The sequence below is a fragment of the Anser anser genome (genome assembly GCF_964211835.1).
Source record: "Anser anser genome assembly, chromosome: 2".
In the NCBI taxonomy this organism is placed as follows: Eukaryota; Metazoa; Chordata; class Aves; order Anseriformes; family Anatidae; genus Anser; species Anser anser.
Window position 1 is genome coordinate 54,915,642 of NC_139721.1, and position 22,063 is coordinate 54,937,704.

Sequence of the window (22,063 nt, forward strand, 5' to 3'; positions counted from 1 at the left end):
ATCATGAGGAGGAAGAAACACAGCCCTCCTCATTAGCAGGAATGCTAGTCCATCTTCATCAGCATCAGACATCCTGTAAATCTACCCTTAGGCTATCCCCAGATCTTGCTCCTATGGTCAAAGAGAGAAAAGTATAGGTGCTGTACTGCCAACACTGGGAAGGCCTTGACAGCAGATAGGGGAAAATATGACTCTCTGAGCCCTTTTCATGCCCTTTCTCATCTCTGTTGCTACACCAATAAACCTACAGCTTCAGAGCTGAGTGCTTAGTCAACTATGTCTGGGGATGGTCTCATGACATTTTTCCACTACAAGAAGGAAGAGTGCTCTCAGAGCACATCAAACTCAAAAGTCCAATGGAAAAAAAATAAATGAAATGAAAACACTTACTTGTTTTCATCCAGGCCCGTCATGTTCTTCCACAACCCAGGGAAAGACTCAAACTGGTATGTATAGATGAAGATAAGTACCAACATCGTGTAAACAACCACTGACATCCAAAAGTACTTTAAAATCCTTCTCCACCATTCATAGTGCACCTGAAAATCACACACTAAGGAATTTAAAAGAAGCTCAAGGCAAGGACACTGATAAAAATACTGACGAAGCTGTACTGGAAAACAAAGGCTAAGAATATTACTCTTCCTAGCTGGCCTGAAGTAAACTGCAGACACGAATCTTTGTGATAAAGTTCTTACTCCTGGTACGTATGCACCCAAGTACAGACTTCCATGCAGAAGTGTCTTTTGGGACATGGGCACAAACATAAAGACCAAGGACAGCTTCAGTCACTCAGTTTCATCAACATTAGGTGATGAAAGTGCAGGAAGAGAGGGACTGCATGCTCCATGGCTGTGGAAGCTGTGTGGACAATCTCTAAAACTGGTGGCTGTGTAGGATATGCAAGGTCCAAATCTTTCCCATACAGTTTCCACAGTTTTCACTCATGTGGGGTGGAGTCCCACAGGCAAAGTGTATCATATATATTATCTAATAGCATCTAATTTTTGTGCACTTTGCCTGTCATTATAACCAAAATCAAATGAGAATGTCTTAATCAACCCATTCAAATGATCTTATTACTATTATGTTTTATCTAGCTAACGAACAAATACACTGTTTACAAATTCTATCAAAGCTACTTTACCACCAAGTTAAAGGTATGAAACATTGTATTCAAGGACAAAATTATTAAAATATTTATTAAATATTAAAATATAAATATTAAAATTAAAATATATTAAAATATATTAAAATATATTAAATATATTAAAATTATTAAAATTGTCCTCACTTACCTGGTAGAGGGCCACACAGAACAGGAAGAGTACCATATAGATGATTTTGTACATGACAATTCTACCCTCAAAGCTGACAAAGAAGAACATGCCCCCACAGACGTAAATCCAGTACTTGATGAACATAGCCATCACCAGCTTCCCCAGAACTTTCATAATATCCTGTTCATCCTCATCATCATCTTCCTCCTCCTCCTCCTCCTCTTCTTCTTCTGCCACTTCTCCCTCTTGCAACTCCTCTTCTGCAAGTACAGAGTTACATTTGACCTCTATTTTGGGGACTTTAATAAGAATCAAAATGGATGGAAAGTAGACTCTCTGCACACAGAACAGAAACTTAAAGACACTATTCACAACAAGAGACTGTATTTCTGAATCACTGTCATGCCTCCAGAGCAAAGGAGAGAATTTTAAGTTCATATGAGCCTCAACCTGCTCCTAGAGCTATATGGCATATTGCTCTATGTCCAAACACCACTCTTCACTTTGCCTGATATACAGGTAGCTGTAGTGGAAAATTGGAGCCCAAAGACTGTATAACAGATAACAGCCAAAATACTATCCATGGGACTAACTTTACTCCCAGGCAAGCATTTTTTAAACTGGAAAACAAAGAAACCACTAGCACCACCAGAAAATCTCTCTTCTTGAGTTTAAAGGGATGAATGTCCTTAAGAGAATACTGCGGTTTCCTCCAAAAAACCACAAGCGAGAGAAAACATTAACATAAAACCAAAGAAGCTTAAAAAATATAAATGCTGCACTGACATTTTTTCAAAGAAACTACCACTTTTCCAGCTTCTTCTACTGTACCTAAATGACTGCAGAAAAGACAAACTGCTTTTGCCTTACAAGGAGGTCAGGATTCCTCATTTATTCACCTTGGGAGGCTTGTGGATGGCAGGGTAGGTGTTCCCCTGAGAGCAGGTACACATGAGCAAATACCCAGGTAACAGAGCTTGTCAAGTTCACAGCATGCAGCTGTAATGTTATCCTTTACATTGAGAACAATATTGAGACTTCACCACCAAAAGTATTGCCCAGTCCTTTTCTCCAACTTGCAGTCCTTTCCTCAGACTCCTTCCTTGTTCTTACCTTTCAAATCCTTGCAGTGTCCAGCTCTGACACTGACCAGATGCTTTACTGAGCCAAACACTGTAGTTAATCAAACAGGAAACTACATCACAATCTGGCTTTCTACCATTTCAGTGAATTGAGCAGATTCAGATCAGAATCCAGAGAGACAGAAAAGGGCAACGAATATTTGGGAGAAGATGTGCCCAGCATCAAAAGAGGGAACAGGTCACTGAGCTGTCGGATTAGCCGAAAATGCAGCTGTCAACTTTGCTGTCAGGTATGCTTCTGGTTGCATGAGCCCCCACACTGAAAATATACATGCTTTTCTCCCACTGAAATTAGTAGTTTAACTTCTGGTTTTTGTACAAGTCTTTATGCACAAGCACAACAACTTGCAAGGAAATTAATAACTGATTTTTCCTCTGGAAACTTTTCTCCTCTTGTGGTTAAACTCCCACAGCAACTCATCTGCTAGTTTGAGCTTGGGAAATGGGAATAAACTGATTCTTAGAAAGTTCCATGGCATTTTTCAAACGAGTCATTTCATTTATCTTTCATATTTTGCAGTTCAACAGTAATGAGAATTTTCATTTGTTTGGATTTTCTGAAGTTCAAAGCTATTTTGTTTTTATATCCACTGAGAGACAGTTGCACATGGTTTTATAATATCTTCCTTAGCTAATAACAGGTATCTTGCTAATTGATTTCTGTATTAGGAAACAGAGTAACTGAAACTTCTATTGTGACTGAAGGACTCTAATAAATTGGACATGACTTTACCTTTTTCTTCATCTTCTTCACTTCTGACTTTGACCTCAGATAAAGTAGCTTCTTTCAGCTGAAGTGCTTTCTGTTCAGTGAGGTGTTGCCTAAGCAGTAGCCAGAAAGTAATCGTGAAAAGGATCTGCAAACAAAAATCAAAACGAAAACAACAGGCTAATTGTATAACCTATATCCTGCTACTGCAAACATGTATTCATAAATTTTGCATGCTTTTGCTTTTTCTGTCTATTGGAAAATAGCAATAATGTCATAAGTGTCAAAGTGCACCTTTGTGGAAATTGTTATTTAGGAAACACCCTGCATTAAACACAAATTTATTTCATCCGACCTGAATGGTGTTATGGTTCTATGATTTGCACTTTTCCATTAACTTTTCACTCTGCATCTTTTCTTAAATTTACTTACCTATACAGTTCTATTCTACCTTATTCTATTCATTTTTTAACTCCTGTCTTATAAGTTTAAGGATCTTCTCTTTATATATGGCCTGGCATAATTTCCATCTGCCCATTTTTGTTCATTTCCTCTTTATGAAGAAGCACTGGCAGGTAAGTGTATTGTCATTAGGTTTGGTATATCCTAAATCAAGAGATTTAGGAGCTTTGGTACTTCAAGTGCTTAAGAGCAATTAATTAAAAAAAAAAATAATCTTTGTGTGTCTTGAAGTTACAAAAGGCATAGCCAACTGTACGTGCCTTGCATTTGGAGCACTTACAAATACGAGATGGCTCTTAATTCTTGGAAGAGATTGAAGTTGATAACTCCACAAAAGAAGGATACCTTAGAAATACATCTCTTTAATGAAGAGTGCATTTCTTTGTTTTGCAAAAAGCTGAATTCAACAGCTTACAACACTTAGAGACAGCCAAAATTCAGAAAATGGCATGTTACCTATCAAATTCTTGATTTCATATTTACGTTTTGCAAAGTTTCTATAGTGGTGCAGAACAAGGACTTATTTCACTACCTTATCAGATAAAAGAATAAAATCTCAGACAGGAAACATGTAAAAGCCAACTAGTTTATACGCAACAAAATGACAAGGCCAGTAGTATAAAGCAGAGCTCTCCTGTTTTTCATCTAATATGCAAGTACTTCATGGGAGACAGGTGAAGTCCCAGGCTAGCAACAGCTGCTTTCTCTGGCACTGTGGCTAACAGTGAGCTGAAGCAGAAGATCCTCAGCCTGTGTGAATTGTCACAACTCTTCCTCCAGATAAACTGCTGGAGCTCTGATTTTTGAGACACAAACATTTGATATTGTAAAGTACAGACTACTCTGCCATGACTTGCTCTACCTCACTGCTTCATTTACCAGGTGACTTGTAGAGGTCCCTTCCAACCTCAAACATTCTGTGATTTTGTGAGATTTACTGAGTGCATTATATTCAGCCTAAAAAAAAAAAAAAGCAGTAGGCATTTTCTATTATTTTTTGGGATGTGGCCAAATCATCATATATGCACAATAGTTTTCTTTCCTGACACCAGCTAGTTTTATATAAGATACTTGATTATATAGCTAATAAGAAACTATGTCAAAGGGGCTGACATACTAAGAACATTAAAACTCCTTTAGAGATTAACAGTCACTGAATCTACAGAATTCCTTGAGCTTTAGCTCTTTTACTTAACTATTTCTACCTTTACAGGAGAAATCATACAGTGCTCATTAATTTTCAAATGCATTAAAGACCAACAAATGGTTGTCCAAAGGCACTGCCAACAAGCGAATTCACTTGCAGAATCATTGTGAATGGTAACTAGGAGGCATAAGGGAAGTAATTCACTTATCTCAAGGGGAGCAGTGCCAACTACCTGCACTCTCTGAGACGCCCCTCTTGGGTATTCTATGAAAAAACTTCCTAATTATGCTCATTCCCTCCCCCAACAGCACTCCTGCCAAACACAATGCATTTTGTAGGGCTTTCAAGATATCAATGGAAAAAAATCTATCATGCAGTGAAGTCAACAAACTCTTGTTACTGACATGAAATGGATTCCAACTTCAGTGGCAGCCATGTACTGCTGCTTGTGACAAATCCTAAAGGAGTGAGGAATACTGGTAATGATAACAAAATCACAGTTACCATCATGTTCAAAGACAGACCTGACATAGCATGGGTGACCAAATACAACAAAATGCCATGGTAAATAAAGGCACTAGAACTACGAGTGTCAATTTAACCACCCACAAGTACTGAGTTTACTTCTTTTTCAGATCTTCATATGGCCCTTGCTCTGTTTCCCGCTACAAACAGTGGGTGTGCCAGTGACTACATAGGTCTGGGTTTATGTTTTTGAAAGCCAGAAACATCCATGTGCAATACTTATGTTGAAGGGTTCGGAAGTAGCTGAGACAAAGGTACAAGAGGCAAGACTTAAGAGGATAAACATTTACCTAACAAATCAAATCACATCTATTTTGGACCCATTTTATAAAGCCAAAATTTCTATCTACTATGTGTTCTCTACAGAATTATCAAGAGAACCTGTAAGTATGTCTGAAACATCTGTTTTGGTATTAGCTTTACGAGTAAGAAGCAAATTTCTCAACATTTTTAAACTACTTATCCTTTATTGTATATCTGCTACTGAACATGGTTATATTGAATACTGAGGATTCTTACATGTAAAGTAATTCACATTTTTTGTCACAATGTATTTATTCTGTGGTTTCATAAAAAATCTCAGCTGTTTGTAACACTTACCTTTGATGCCAACTCCCCAGGTTCCTTTCTTTCTAAAAAACCCGATACTTGAGGAAGCTCATCATTCTTGAGCTCAATACTCCATATGTACTGCAACGTTAGCAGTAGATTTCCATAGAAAACCATGAACGGTGAACTGATCATGGCATATTTCCTTCGGTCACGAATCATCCACAGTGTACAAGACCAGATCAATAGCACAAAAGTCAACCAGCTGTGATACGTGATACTCCATGCCTTATGGAAAGAAGAAAGAGGGAAAAAATGTCCAAGGATTCATTCAGGAACAATGTTGTGGCATACAGCCAGTTACGCTTCTCTGCTTAGCACACATTTTCATTGTCATGAGACTCTCATCCATATTAATCAGCTACTGGGCCAGCTACAATAAACCCCTTCAAAAACATGCTGAAAATGGATTCTTAAGAAGTCCACAGCTGGGGGCAAACCCTTCTCTGCACATTAATTGCACACTGGTAAGGTTTGTGACCAGGCTCACTGCTTTTTATTACACCAAATAAACAGAGATGGAAAGTACAGGCTAACTTTAGGGCACTAAGGACCTTCTTGCAAAACTAGCAATAAAGAAATCAGCATAGCAATAGCAAAACATATTTGATACCTGCTTACAGTCAAAGCCCTTGACAGACTTATAAAATTATGCTGGCTCCATACTGTTCTAGCTTTTGTAGAATCAATTTAAGATGGAAAGCTAAGGTATGTACACAGCTAGCTGAAAAACAGTTAGTTTACACTAACCGTATTAGATTGCCTCCTACACTGACAACTAGATAATGTTTTAAATAGTTTGCAGAAATCAGTTACTGAAAACTACTCTAGTAAACAACTGGGGGAAAGGATTTTTTTTAAAGTGTTTTTGCTAATATCATTATTGATTTAGGACTAAATTCAGCTATATGCTGGTATAACCGGGGAATAACTGGCAACGTATTTTAATTTCCCTTTCAATTTAAATTAAAAAGTATGAAACATTAAGAATATATCAGTCAGTCTAGTCCATCCCCCTTGGAAATAATGTTTTGTAAGAGTATGTGAAAAACACTAATATGCTACTTCTCTCTTCGCATACAAGAATGTAACTTACACTGAGGAATCCTTGGCTATGGTGTAAGTGGAACTTTCATCAGATTATACCATAAAGGAATTCATAAATGAATTTGGGTCAGATTATAGGAAATAGAGATATATCACTAAGAGAAAAAGCTAGTAGTGTCTCAATATCAAACTACAAGAAAGGTCTTCAAATATTTCCTCCTCTGATATTGAAAGATATGAGCCTATAAATGAATTAAAAAGAAATTGCAAAACAGGTGAAGCACACAACTAGAAAATAAAAAAAAAGAAAGAAAGGAAAAAAAAGAGACATTATGGCAATACAAAAGCAACTACTTGTTAATGTTTCAGAATGCATGAAGCCAGATCCAGATTCTGCACAAGGAGTCTGCTTTTCCTGTTAAAGGATAGTAAATAAGGTATGAAACTATATTCAAACAAAAAGCAGCCAAACTATTTTATTTTACCATTTTTAACACAAAATTCAGCCAAGAAACTTTATGGTTAATTTCATCACAGTGGAAACATTTCCAAAACAGTAAAACCAAAGCCTGCATTAAGAATATAGACAGAGAGCTAATCACTAAGCTGAAAATGTGCTACAGTTCAAGGTACTTGCATCAATTGGGCTTAAAAGCAAACAACATCAAAAGAAGAAATAAGGGTGGTAAGTAAAACAACAGCAAAATCATGTTTGGCAAAAAGTTGTATTTTCCTTGAGACCGTTCTGAGTCCATAAAGGAAATCAGGCTTTACAGATCTTTTATCTCAGAGAGTACCAGATGCATGCTTCAATCTGAAATACGAATGATATATTTAAAATTTACTATACGACTAGGAAATTATTTAATTTTGCAGGCAGATTTCTGAGTGGAGCAACAGCATGACGATACTGCTTATAGAGAAGCTTTGGAATCAATAAAAAAACTCAGCCCCAATTGCTTTCTTTCTCAGTCCTGGAAATGTGATGTTTTATCCAGAACCCTATATGTTGCCCTACTGATAGGTCTATAACAAGCCTGGGAATTATTCATTAATAATCTAAAATGCAGATACCGTATCAACATTTTCTAGGCATGATGCAAACACTTACTGAAAACCAACAGATGAGATTACTCTCAGGAAAACACTGAGAAGACACATCTATTTGTAAAATCAACAGCATTATTCTTTTGTTGCCAATACTTACCATCATAGCTATCAGAGCACAAATGTAACTCTGTTTCATGATAAATTGGAACACAGAGACAAGGGCATGCAATTTAACATCTTCTTTTTCCTCCTGGGTAACTTCTTCTTCCTCTTCTTCTCCTTCCTCCTCTTCCTTTTCTAAGTAGAAAAAGAAATCCTTATTTGCAATTCATGCTGGCCCTAAGAGTACTGTATGCATTCTCTCCAGGTAAGTAACCCTGGAGTGATTTCACTTGTAATCACTCTAATAGCTACATCTACATCCTTTAGCAAGCTCAAGATGGGAGCCAAAACAAAACAAAACAAAACAAAACAAACAAACATACATTTGAGCACAGTAAAGCAACACAAAACCTGCAATCACTGTGTTGTTTTGCAAAGAGGCAAAGTATTTTAGTTAGTATATGCCTACAGCCTTGTTCACAAAACTGCCAAGTGGTAAGCCATCATTGTAAGGTGATAGCAATTATTTAAACTTCAACAAGCCAAGGAGCTTACTAAAACAAAAAATAAATGCAAGAGGCAGTGAGCTGAGGTACAGAAAAAGAAAATATGGAACTAAGGGTAATTCCCACGCAATGCTTTTCACTACCTGACATGTCATCCGAAGGCTCCCATTTGTACTGTGGTGTTGAGTACAGGTCTGCTTTGGCTGGACCATTTTCTAATGGCAGTGTGGGGTGGATGGTGTGATAGTCAGAAGGGTTCCCATTCACTGTTACCAGCAGAACCTACCAGAAGATGGGAGAGAGGCATTGCTTTTAGGGCAGCTCTTACAAGTATGAGACTCCTATTTCTGTGCTTGGCTTTACCATGGATTGCCAACGGTAAAGGAGCTGAATGAGTAAATGTAGTTGGCTCCTTCCAAAGAAACTGATAGTTACAGTCATGTTGCATGCAAAACTAGTACATAACAGCTTTCAAAATATTTTTGGGGTAACTTTTTATGCAATATCAGGAGATTTACAAACTGGCTAAGTGAAGTTTTTAACAAACTGTAAAATAATTCTGCATCTTAGAACTGTAAGTATCTCCTTTAAAAAATTTTTTTTTTCAATTTCCAAAAATTTCACATTGCATTAGACATTTCAACGTACATACAAGCAGTCTGAAAATGCATAGAAGTGTGGACACACAAGCAAAAGTGATCATGCTATTCCAGTCAGCTGAACTATGGTAAATGACTATTTGCGTGCTCTTGGCCTGTCTTACATATAAAATTATGGAAAGAAAAAACAATGTGAAAGTGGATTATGTTAACGCATGCACAGCTGGGCAAGTCTGAGGCCCACTACATGACTTAGTGCACAAACAATAATTCTTGAGTTCATGTTCCGACACCCTGACTTTCCCAGGTCAAGTTAGCTTTTTACAGCCAGCCTGGGAAAGCATCATGATCCCCTGGCCTTAGGTTAAAGCTATAACCACAAAGTCACCCTCCTTCTTAGGCAAGCAAATACATTGAGATTTTCAGACTTAAATTTAAATTTTCAGACTTAAAATTAAGAATTCCTATCTGATTATTTATAGTAGTTATGACAACAGTGTTTATAAATGGCTTTCAATTTTAAATTCTTTCTGAAGAGAAATACATTAGCTGCAGTTAATAAAACCAGTTCTGTTAATTATTGTTATTGATTCAGCATTTAGCCCACTTCTTAGTACTAATTCAACTCTTGCATGGTTTTCTTTTTGTGAACTAAATTTCAGCTCTTGCGCTTATTTGGATTGGTGTTCCAGCAACCACAATCATAAATATCTCTTGTATTGGCAGGAATTCACATGCAATGGGTTACTGAGAGCAGTATATGTTAAAGACTGACGTGTTTAGGCTGTAAGATAGAACTGTTATTTTGCTTGCAGAAACTATGCACAGGGATGTTGTGGACTGATTCAGTCTCTCTCTTTCAGAACAGTATCTGGGTTAGGTATATTCGGCAGCACACTAAGATTTGGTTATAGCTGCTCTCAGAGTTCATCTGTATCTCCATTCTTCTGCGTATGCTGAATGGCAGGGATGTTTCTGCATTCAGGATTGTTACAGGATCTATAGCAGTCAAAATAAATCAATCATTTGCTGTCAGCTCAAGCAGGGATTCTAATTTTCTGTAATCTGTAAATTAAACTCATGTGTTGTCAGTCACTCTTTAAAAGCCTCAGCATTTTAACATGAATGAAAGAAAAAAATAGAGCAAAGAAGCTAAATCAAGTTTAAAGATGGTTTGCATTAGAAAGCATATTTTGAGATCTTATTTAAACCCAATGAAATAACAAAGATCGTTTGCCAGTTGGTACTACTACAAGTAGTGTAACTTCAAGTGAATTTCAAGTAATTTCAATTTTAAGGCTAATTAGCAGTTTCTCAGTGTAATTGTTAAGGAAGAGAAGGATAATATTTAAGACAATCAAGGTTACATGGCAAAACACAGACTAAACAAAACACAGAAGTTTTTAAAATGTCAGCTAAGCTTGTATTGCATATATCAGTGAGATCTGTATTTACACATTAAAAAGAATGACAAAATTACAAAGACTAGTAGTATACTAACATCCGATGGCTTGTATTCATCTTGGGTCATTGACAGAAGCTGCAAAAAGCAATGCAAGACAAATTATTAAAGAAGCATGGCTCAAGCATTAATAAGTCTATTTTTTTTTTTGAATACAGGCATGCATATTTGCTGACATTTGCAGAAGATTTGCATTAAGAAATTCAGAAAGAATTCTTAAAAAGCCAGCAGAATTGTACACGATGCTTCATAAAATGATATTTAGTGTACCGTAAGCATTGACATAACATTACTGTAAATTCCTGTGAATTCTGAACCAAAACTGAGACTGCTGCCTTGCAATTTTAGGTATTAGCTCAAAGAATTAATCAGTATGGCATTATACTGATTAACTGCTTTCTAATGTCTTTCTAATGATCCAGTGCTTAAAAACTAAGTTTTAAAAGATCATTAGAATTACTGTAATTATAAAACTACTTCCGAAGAAATGTTTATACTAATATAAAATGTGATACTTAGAATTATAATTGCTAGCAATATTCATCTCATTAAGTAGAAATATTTTCATTGAACAAAAAATATTGGCTTTATCCAAGGCTGAGTGACAAATGCTGAGTGAACACCAGAATATGAAGTAACAGCTGCAATGTGCTATGTCAAGAAAGCGCACTAAAGGATCAAAAGCTATATCCACCAGTTTTGTCTTTCCAGAAATATTTTCCACTCAAGTCAGTGAGAAATGTTTCTAGAGACATGTGATTCATAGTGGAAACAAAATTGCACTTTTAAAATTCTGTTATAAGTCCCAAATTCCTATTTCTGTACCATTTTATTGCTTACTTTGTGTTTGTCCACAAAAGATTTTCAGGAAGTATTTTCAATGCATGCCTTCTCTAGCTTTTCTGTAATAGCTGTTGAAGATATTATGTTGAAAAATTAAAATTTCCATGGAAAAATGAAGATAGCTAAATGTAAGAACCTACAGTAGTAACTGATTGTTATTGTTGTTGTTTGATAGAGTAGGTTCAGTCCATTTGTTTGCTAGCTCATTTACCATTGTTACTATTATAATGGAGTTTGGAGGAGCTTAAGTATATGTGGCTCAATGGAGTATTTAAAAATCACAAATTTGACTGCAACTTGTCAAATGAAATTTTACATTGTAGCTGCTGAGGACTGATGGTAGAAAGCTGATCCTTTCCTGGAGATTTCACAGCAACTGTCTTCCCTACAGACATCCAGCAAGGGCACCAGTACACCTGAAGGAAGATAAACTGGCGGTTCCTCTTTACTGACAGTGGGAAATTAGCAGTTACAAGGCAGATCAAAACTTTACATCAGAATTGAGCTCCCTGACAGACTTTCTAGCTGTTTTGAATAAAGATAGTGACCTGATGCCAAAAGACTTGCTCTAAATTTCTAAAACGTAGAAGTCAAAAGCAAGGAGCATGTAGTTCTTTTACTTCCTTACACCAGCTCCTGTTTTAGCTTTATTAATTTTTTCAAAATAAATTTCCTACTCTGCCACATAGACTTGATATTATATCTTAGTTATATAAACACACATTCAGTTCTTCCTACTTGCGGCCTATCTAATGCTGCTTCCATTAATTTCAAAGTAACTGTCATAAAATTGAGTGATGGTTTTAAAGACATTTAATGCAGAGACCCTTCCCGCTCCAGCCTTACTTTTCTCTCATCAGTTGTATAGTGGCTTGCATACCACAGACTGCGTCTTCTCTCCGCTGTCATTGGAATTGGGCTGCAGGCTATTTCTTTGTCATCCTCTCCACTATCAGATTTCTCTTCTTCGTCAGGTATCTGCTAAACAACACAAATGACAGCACTAGTTACTAGTGTAAATAAAAATCTCGTAAAAGGAATTTAAATTTTCCCCTAATTGATGCTCCCTCTCCAAAATATGTCCTTGAAATACCTTTTAGTGTTTAAAGCACTCTATCATATAGATGACTTTGACTGAGATGACATTTTCAGAAATGTTGACAGGGCTTTTCTAAAACTGCTAGTCCATCAATGCCACGATGCTTCCTGATAGTTACAAGACACCAGAATCACACTGACTTCCACTTCTTTCTTTAGTATACAGTCATACCATAGACACAAAAGTTTGATTTTCTGAGCAGTGAATTGAAAGAAAATTAAATTTTCCTAACTGCATATATATGTGAAAAGACAATTCTGCTTCATTAAACAGCTGAAGAATTGAAAAGAAAAGATCAAAACCCTATCAGCCTAAGTAACGATATGTGAAATCTATCCTTACATACAAATCCATGTCTCAATACATAACAGGGTAGTCAGTGCTGGTCATCCATTGAGGTTTGTCTAGTCTTTCTTCTGTGTTGAACTACAAATATTTGTGTGTGGACTCGTGTTCACATGAAGGACAAAAAGATGACTGGAAAAAGCCAACACGGATTTACCAAGAGTAAAGCATGCTTGACCAACCTGATTGATTTTTAAGCTGAAACAACTTGCTCAGTGGATGAAGGGAGAACAGTTGCTGTCAACTACCTTGTTTTTATAGAGTTGTTTAACACAGTGTATCACAACATCCTTGCTGACAAGCTGGTAAGATACTGACTGGACAGGTGGACCACAAGATGCATAGAGAACGGGTAGAGAACTGGCTAGACTGTCATGCTTGAAGTGGGGTGATTAACAGATCAAAAACAAAATGGTAGCCAATCATTAGTGCAGTTCCTCAGGGACTGATGTTAGGTCTGGTACTATACACTATCTTCAAAACTATCTGGATGATCATGGGGTTGAATGCACCCATGCAAAGTTTATGACTCTGAACTGAGGGGTGAGGTAGATGGGCCACCACACAGACAGGCTAAAAGAATGGCCCAACCAAAAATTCATGGGCTTAACAAAGATAAATATAAAGTCCTCCATCTGGGACAGAATGCAGCAGTAAAGGTTATGAACAGAGTTGGTGGGGAGCAGCTCAGGGGAATACGTCCAGAGGGTTCTAGTGCACAGCAAGCTGAACGTGAGCCAGCAGCGAATGACAGCAGCAATGAAGGCCATGTCCTAGGCTGCTCAATCCAATCTACCTGTCAAGTGTCAGGCCATACCTGCAATACTGTGTCCAGTTCTAGTTCCCCCCAGTTCAAGACAGACATACAAAATCTGATTTTTTTTTTCTGCCTTCCAATACATAAAAGGTAGTTTTAGAGAAGACAGAGGTACTGTCCTCACTAGCAGGCATGATTATAGGACAAGAAGCTATGGGCACAGTTAGTTTCAGTAAAATGTTTTTTGGATAAGAAAAAAAAATCACTGTGAGAACAACTAATCACTGGCACAGGATGTCTTTGCTGGAAACATCCAAGATTTAGCTTGATAGGCCCCCGAACAACTTAAACTGAGGCCCTGCTCTCGCATGCAGTAGGACCAGATAATCTCCTGAGGTCCCTTCCAACGTAGTCTGTTTGGTAATTCTGTGATTCTCTATGATGCACATGCTCTATTTCTTCACCTTTGACAGGAACTATTACCACCAGAAGTAGGATTGCTAATGCACCAGCCTTAACTCCATTTTAATTCCATGGACCAGCAAGAGTACGGGGGCCTCTCAAATAGAGTGAACATGGTTGTGTTTATAGTACAGCATCAAGCAGGAGACGTGGGTGAGTGTACAAAAACTGTGCTAGGTTACAGCTCCTCTTCGGGCTCTTCCAGATCTCCTCCTGCACTGTCCTTCCTCTCCTTGCAATCCTGAACTTCACAGCTGAGCCCTCACCAAGCAGCAGGATCATCTTGCTGTTCATACTAGTGAGAGGATGAAGCTCAAACATGTGGTGTTAAAGGGAGAAAGGTAGTGCTCTAGAGGCAGCAGGCTACATGTGAAAACTGTGAGCATCTCCATCAAGGTGTTGCTCAGCAGGACTCACCGGCCCCTGGGATACCATCAGGGAGAAGCTGCCACTACTGAAGGTACTCTGCTTTCTGCCTTTGCCTGGTTTCTAATTTGGAACTTTAAACTTCAATCTGACTTTTTAGTTCATTAATATTTGACCTCTTTACTTCCTTAGTTTTCTGGTCTCTTGTCTCATTCCAAGGCTTGATGTGTTCTTTAGGTTTTTGGCTCTGATGGAAATAATAAGCATGCAGAACATCAGAAAAAAGGTATGCAAGGCCACGGAATGAATATTATTGAATAATACTAGCTATTTCACTCTGCTCTCCATTAATGCCTGGAGGTTTATTTCAAAACTAGTAGGAATGGTAAGGATTGAAAGGTAGACTACCTATCTTTAAGCATTGCTTTAAAGAACTTATTTTCTTGTGGGGAAAATTTCTGTAATATCAAGTATGCAGACTTGATTCTAACAAGAAATGAAAAGTGCTCTAGTGGGGTTCTACATTCCTATTCAACAAATTTTGAACTACAAAATTCAAACAATTACCAAATTCTACTTCCTCTCTTTGCAACCTCCACCAGTATTAGTTGTTGAATGTATTGTGCCAAATTCTCAACCATACAGCTGTAAAGCCATGCTGCATAAAATAGCCCCTATTCAGCTGCATAAAACCACCCCTACTGAGCAAAGTACACCAGTGCTTGCGTAACCTGGAACCCAAGGCAAGGTCTTATTGACTTCAATAGGACTTAAGTGACGGTTCAGAAGCTCTGCTGAGCCGCAGCCAAAATATAGCATACACACTAACTTTAATAGTGTTATTTTGAACTTGCCCTCTTATTAACTACAAAGTAACTGGTCAAGGCAACTAATTGTCACATTTTATTTCAACCTGAACAAATGGTTTGTAAGGACTGAGGACTTTCCTCATGCCTATTTTGTACTTTCTACTTAGCAGACACTTTTACTTCTGTTTCAAATGAAACGTCACAAAATCAACCTTTAGTTTTCAACAGGACTATCCACCTGCTCTCATACTTCTTTTACTTAAATCCTGTCTACTGCCAACAAAGAGATACATTGTGGCATAAAAGCAGTTTTCAGTTGCAGTTTGTGTCTCAAAGGCAGGGCCTCAAATTAAGCTTTAGGGGAACTAGCTGTTGGTAAGGGTTCTCATTGCTTGTGCAGTCAGTTGATTAGAATAAGAATAAATCAGGATGCTGGGCAGAGGTCTGCAAAGTTACCCATGGGAACAGGACATCCAAACATCCTGGCTGGTTTTGAAACTCTCCATTCCAACCCTAACACTAAGGCCCTATTTTTTAAATCTTGACTTGGATAAACAATGGTTGTTAATTTAGTTTTACTTCTGAGTCACAATGGCAGCACATTTCAGATATGATTGTATATTTATATTTGATTGCAAAAGGGCATTCCTAGCCAAAGTGTAACGTGAAATAAACTGATCTTGTGCTTAAAATACTTCTCAGTGCCATTTAAAACTTTAACATAACTGCACACCATAAAGAACTGTTTATCAACAGCATTTAGTTTGACACCAGGATGACCAAAAAAGTACCAGAAGACCTAAGATGCAGACAGTGATTTCAGTAACACATTTGTAGCCTAAGAGTCTATAAGGGGCAGTGAGCAGTTGTGTTTTATCTTTCTCAGAAGAGGAAAAAAATTAAGAAAACACAGCAGTAGTCATTCATATGATTACAACTTGCAGGAGTCCTTTGACTTGACTAATTCTTCCAGTTCTTCCCCTACCTGACCAACTCTCAAACTCCTCTTTATTCAAATGATCTTAAAAAGTTTTTAAAGAGCAAGACCATAAATTAAATTGCTGTAACTCAGTTGAGTTCTGTACTATTCTTTACCACTCAACAGACAGTATGAATGGGCTCTATTCATATATTCAGTCCTATTAGTTACAACTATGAACTGAAATCTCCAGAGGCAGACTGCCTCCTCTAATTTGCAGAGGTAGAATTTCACAAGACTCAGTTTTAGAACAAATCAGGATCCAAAATAGCAGGCAGAAGAAAAGCAAAATTTCCACTGACCTCCAAAAGTGTTTTGCAGGAGTAAGGTCCATACAGAATCCCACAAAGACCAACCATACTCTGTTTGAAATCTCATACATGCTGTACTTTGACAGACTGTGGTGCACACACAAAAAGCTTTTGGCTTGAAACTCAAGATTTGAAGTGGGCATTGTTCTTGTAAAATTGTTGACCAGCTGTGGGATTCAGAGACAATCTCAAGAGTATCTGTCTCAGAGAGCACGCCTACTAAAATTCAGCAGGAATTTTATCCGCAGGAGGAACCCAAGATGCTATTCACACCAGAAGGAATAAATGCCAGAGTCTACATCTCTTATATTCTGCTTTCAGAATTCGCTGCTCCAGTATCACATTTAGCTTATGTACATCTTTTTAGACTGAATAAATATTCCTCTACACATAATTTAGCACACATGGTTTGTTCAAAACAGGTTCTGTTCAAAGGATTCATTTGAACAAAATTTCAAAGGTGAGACTTTTTACTGTACTTTAACAGCAATATTCAGAGAACTACTTTACATTAAACAACACAGCATATTGTCATTGCCATCTGTCCATCTATAGGTAAGTTAGTGGTGAGTTCCTAAATACAGAGTAACTTTGAAATCACTGGGAATTGCAAAGGCAGGTTATATCCTTAGTCTGTAATGAATGAAGTGCACCAGAAATTCACAAGCCAAAAATTGTTTCAATGAAACCTGAAATAAAATTATTTCTGGATTTAAATAATAGACAATAGAGTCTACCAGAAGAAACTTAATAAGAGAAAGATGAATGCTGGATCTATGGCTCCGGTTAAGGAAAAACAAAATGTATACAGACGAAAAAGGGCATAAGAAAAAGTTTGTAAAAATGGTAAATATTGAAAATCCCAGCATCTGTTTTTAATGACATGAACTTGCAGCACTATATTACCTGCCTCAAAAATAAGCATCAATTTATGGGTATTATTTTATTTACAGTGCTCTCCTTTTTAAGCATTCATTTCTCTTCAGAGGGAGGCATCGTTCCCTTGACATAAGAAGTTCCCATGGGGGTGCCAATACTTTGTATTGCCTTTCAAGTAGGCATGGGTTTGAGAGACATCTTCTGTTCTTTAATTAATCTGTTCTAATATTTACTCACTCTAACCTAATAGCTTGGAAAACACCTCTAATTCAACTTGTTTCCAATTCTCAGAGACTGATTTTAATGTCTTATGGGAATATCCATTTTAGTACACATGAGTAGTCTAAAAGAAAGAAGTGCAGGCAAGTACACTCTGGTGTGGACTCTCTGGACCACAAAGGAACTTTCAGGATTCATACTGTCTTGAGACAGATGGGCCCACTTCTCTCCACAGAAAAAGCACAGTAATCAACTTAGACCTATCACCAAACTTTAAGATGGTGAAAGTTGGATGAAAGGAACCCAGGTTCTGGAAATGAGTTCCCGGAGATGCTGAGATCACACAGCTCCCACTAACTGCATTTCACATGTGGTTACTCCTCTGTGAATAGTTCTCATGGTTTTCCTACGAAGTTTGTGAGACATGAAGTATTAGTTACAGCTTCAGTGCTAAAATCATATTATTATCTGGAAATCTCAGTTTTCATTTAAGAAAAAAAAAAAAAAGCACAGCTGCTGCAGCTGCAGAAAAATAAAAAATTAAACAACCCAATGCCAGAGGGCACTGGATCACAATCTTTTAAAACCTTGTGACTTCAAAAAAGCTAGTCTTAAGATTTCTGGAAACTCAAGGCATGATTTTTTAATAACTCAAGCTTACAGTTCTGGCATCATTCACCTTTAATTACGAAGCTCAACATATGTAAAACCCAAATATCAGACATCTAAATTCAGAGGTGATGTATTTTGTGTGCCTTTTTACACATTAAACTGTTACATTATCCATTATATGAAGAAACACCCTTAAAATAACAAAACCTTAAACATTTTTACTTGTTACTACAAACTCCACTAATTCACAGTTCAGTCATGAGTATTTTCTTTGTGGTTTACAGCATGGCTAAACCTAAACTCTGGAACTCATGTCAAACCTCAGAGGATTAAAATAAACAATGCTTAGGATCATCCTCTTCATGATTCCAGTTTCTAAGCTTTTAAGGTACATTTGGGTTTATATTCCCTCTTTTCCTGAAACAGGAAGAGGTAAAAATCTACTTTTTGTCTCCTTTTTCTCTTGCTTTTAAACCTAAGTGGGGATTTTCATTCATGGTCACAGATTCAGGAGCAAAAGTTTTCAGAAAATTTTTCTCTATCTGTGATAAAATTTCAAATCTCTGTCTTGTCTCAATGGTATCCTGTGCCAGCCTGTATCCCACCACAGTGCTGCTAGACAACAAGCCCTGGGCGTTTGCCTTCCATTTGGTAGCCTACATTGCACTGTATTGACATTGGCTTTCTAAATCAGAATAAGCATTAATTATCTGCCATTGCAGTCACTAGTTAAGAAGAATATCCATGTAAAAGCTTCAGTCAGACTCTTGAAGACACCTATCAAAAAGCCTGAACTCAAGGTACCAGCTTGCACTTGTCTCTTTCCCTGAATTTTCTTGAATTTTGCTTCTCTGTGAGGAATTATGTGCACTGGCCAGTCTCACAGTCATTAGCACTAAAGAGAGAAGGAAATCACACTTACAATGGGCTCTTGTAGCCAAAGGCGGATTAGAGTTGCAAGGGTGTAGTACATCACTAGCAGTAAGATTGGATTAGCATGGTGATACCAATGCAACTCTTGATTTTTGATGATCATCCAAGTGCTTGAGCAGTTTGTCTGAGTAAGAGAAGTGACACCAAACAACCTGTGGATATAAAAAAAACAACGAAGTTAGAGAATAAACATCAAAACTTATATTGCTTAAGAATATTTTTGCTTACTTATAATACTGATTGTCCTGTTTAGATCTTATCTAAAATGCAGTGAATATTTTCATTCCACAATATTTAGTGAAAAGGAATGGTCTTTTGCACTTAGTTTTCAACATAAAACATGGGAGTATAATATTATTGCACCTATCATGTCCAATGTAAAAACTTTAAATGACCTGAGCCCTTTTGGCTTAGAGCTACAGAAAAGGGGGAGAGAGAATCTAGATGCATGGCCATTTGGCAAACCACAGTAACATGGCATTTCAAAGTGATTCAGTAAACTGACATACAATGCCATTCCACATGCTCTGCCAGGACAGAGCTGTAAAGCACATCTCCTTAGCACATTGAACAGCTTACTGAAAATTAAAAAAGAAAAAAGATAAAACTATTAATAATTGCTGTCTAATCAGAGAAAAAAACGTATAGACATACAGAGCTTCACTGAATTAATGGCTTTTGTGAACAATGGAAAACATTTGGCAAAGCAATTGCTCTGAATGATCATATCATTGAGAAAAAAAAAGATGAAAAATTAATTCCATAATTAGTATTAATGTAGTTGCAGAATTAATGATATATTTGACTATTTCTTGAAAAACTGGTACTTCACCAAGTAAGAAACTTATGCCAAAAAAAAAAAAGCACTTAAGAATTAAAAAAAAAAAAAGCAACATTTTTAATTTAAGACAAGATATTAGATGCTTTATACCTGAAGCAAAACCAGTAGGAAGTCATCATTAATCTGTTTTTTTTTTTTTTATCTAAAATATTTTGCAGAGTTCCAGAGCTAGTTCATTACATCACCATAGCACGTATCAGTATTCATTACATCAGTTTTTTTTGTGTTTGTTTCTTTTATTGGCAAGATTCTTTTACAATGTGTATGAGAGTTTTTGATTTTTAGAAGAAATAGATTTCACCTAAGAGATGGTTAAGGAGAATCATTTATTGAAAGAACAAAAACCCCAAACTATGCTAATTTTGAAAGAGTAAAACAAATACATTAAAAAATAAATATTTTTTAATTTGTTTGTTTGCTTGTTTTCTGCTAGGGGATTTAATCATTAATAGTATATATCTAAAAGATTACTTCTTTTACTTACTAGAATCCAACACAACAGGGTGAATGAATACAATTAGTATGATATTCAACAGAGATCTACTGCCTGAAATCTGCCTTTTCAATGCTATAAAGTGAAAGTGAAGTGAAAAAGAAGAGGTTATGCCTGTTCATTCACTGGGGATTAGTGGCATGGGTATAATACCATTAACCACCAGAACTAGTGCTCTAAAGTATTTTATTAAACAATTTATCAGAACTCACTTCTCACTCTGATTGTCAACACAAGACAAAAGCTATAAACCTGAGTAATTCTCAGAGCTTTTGGGTGGATACAAGGTTGGAAAAAATAATTAAAAAAAAAAAAAAAAAAGATTCTGCATACAAAATAAAATGCTGTAACTTAAAGGAGATGACAGACCTGTTTTTGGAGTTGACCCAGATTCAAAATTCTGTAGCATCCAAGCAAATTCAGAGCCAGTGTTACAGTTTGGCTCCATCTGACCAAAATATATGCTGGACTGTATTCTGTTCTTATTTCTATCAGCATAGGGGAACATCTTGTTTTGTCTACTTTCCTCTCTGCCATCTGACTTGAAATTTTTCCCCATCAATGATCAGGGATGTTGAGCTCCTATTAGTTTCATCTTCTACCTCTATTTCATAATGCATTCCTTCATCTTTGTTTCATTTTAATATTTTCTGTGTAAGTACAGTATGAATTACCCTACTTCTGTTTCATAAATGTCTCAGAATCAGAGTGCAATTCAATTCTTACTGAAGTGAGAAGTCTTTCCATTGCCAGTGAGTGCTGAGTATTTCCTACAGAAATCAGGGAAAAACAGTTTCTGAACTCTTCTGCCAGACAGACCTGATCTTATTATCACATATTCCATTCTCCTGTATAATGTACTATAAATATAAAGTCTCAAAAACTTGTGTTTTCCTTTCATCCCCACTGAAGAAGCATTCCACATGATCTCACCAGTTCGGAAAATTTATTACATTTTAGTTAAATCTTAATTCTCTTAGTTTCACCTGTTTGCTTCAAATAATCCATACTTTCTACTATGGGACTTAATTCTGCTCCCATCTGGTCCTGCATTCACCAAATACTAAAAAGTTATAATATATCTCTTCCCTCTTAGCTGTGACCTTATCCACAGTATATTTGTATCATAAATAATGAACCTAGAAGAACTGCTGCTTATTTCTGAGGTCTTCTGAGTTTTTGAGAATTGTTAGTCACGAAGGTACTCAACACAACATTTCCCATGAACCACATTCAAAACACTCTGATGTCTTGGGAATGCTCATTCTGTCTACAGGCCTTCAGTAAGGCTACAAGTTGCTACTCATTCAATATTTATTCTTGACCATTATCGTCAATGAGAATTGCTGGTGCAGAACGTTTATCAAAGACATAGAGTCATCTTCTCTTATTTAAAGCTTTTAAATACACAGGAATAACTGCTGGAAAACTTGTAAGCATTTACAGTAGGCAAAATATATTAGGGCATTTCTCAG

At 36.8% G+C, this 22,063-nt stretch overlaps 1 protein-coding gene across 11 annotated transcripts in view; it reads right to left on the reverse strand.

Annotated features, from left to right (window-relative positions):
- Positions 1 to 22,063, reverse strand: part of PIEZO2 (piezo type mechanosensitive ion channel component 2) — a 320,203-nt gene that overhangs the window by 85,543 nt on the left and 212,597 nt on the right. For 8 of the 11 annotated variants that reach the window (XM_083826665.1, XM_083826662.1, XM_083826664.1 and 5 more), the window contains 9 exons: positions 19,244 to 19,406; positions 12,330 to 12,464; positions 10,680 to 10,718; positions 8,723 to 8,861; positions 8,129 to 8,268; positions 5,866 to 6,102; positions 3,156 to 3,279; positions 1,299 to 1,540; positions 391 to 539 (listed from right to left, as the gene is read on the reverse strand). In XM_083826665.1, the coding sequence (XP_083682791.1) occupies positions 391 to 539; positions 1,299 to 1,540; positions 3,156 to 3,279; positions 5,866 to 6,102; positions 8,129 to 8,268; positions 8,723 to 8,861; positions 10,680 to 10,718; positions 12,330 to 12,464; positions 19,244 to 19,406 (1,368 nt within the window). Of the gene's footprint in view, positions 1 to 390; positions 540 to 1,298; positions 1,541 to 3,155; positions 3,280 to 5,865; positions 6,103 to 8,128; positions 8,269 to 8,722; positions 8,862 to 10,679; positions 10,719 to 11,480; positions 11,552 to 11,799; positions 12,298 to 12,329; positions 12,465 to 19,243; positions 19,407 to 22,063 lie in introns of those variants that run through there. The other 3 variants (XM_083826663.1, XM_083826659.1, XM_083826660.1) reach the window with 3 other exon arrangements.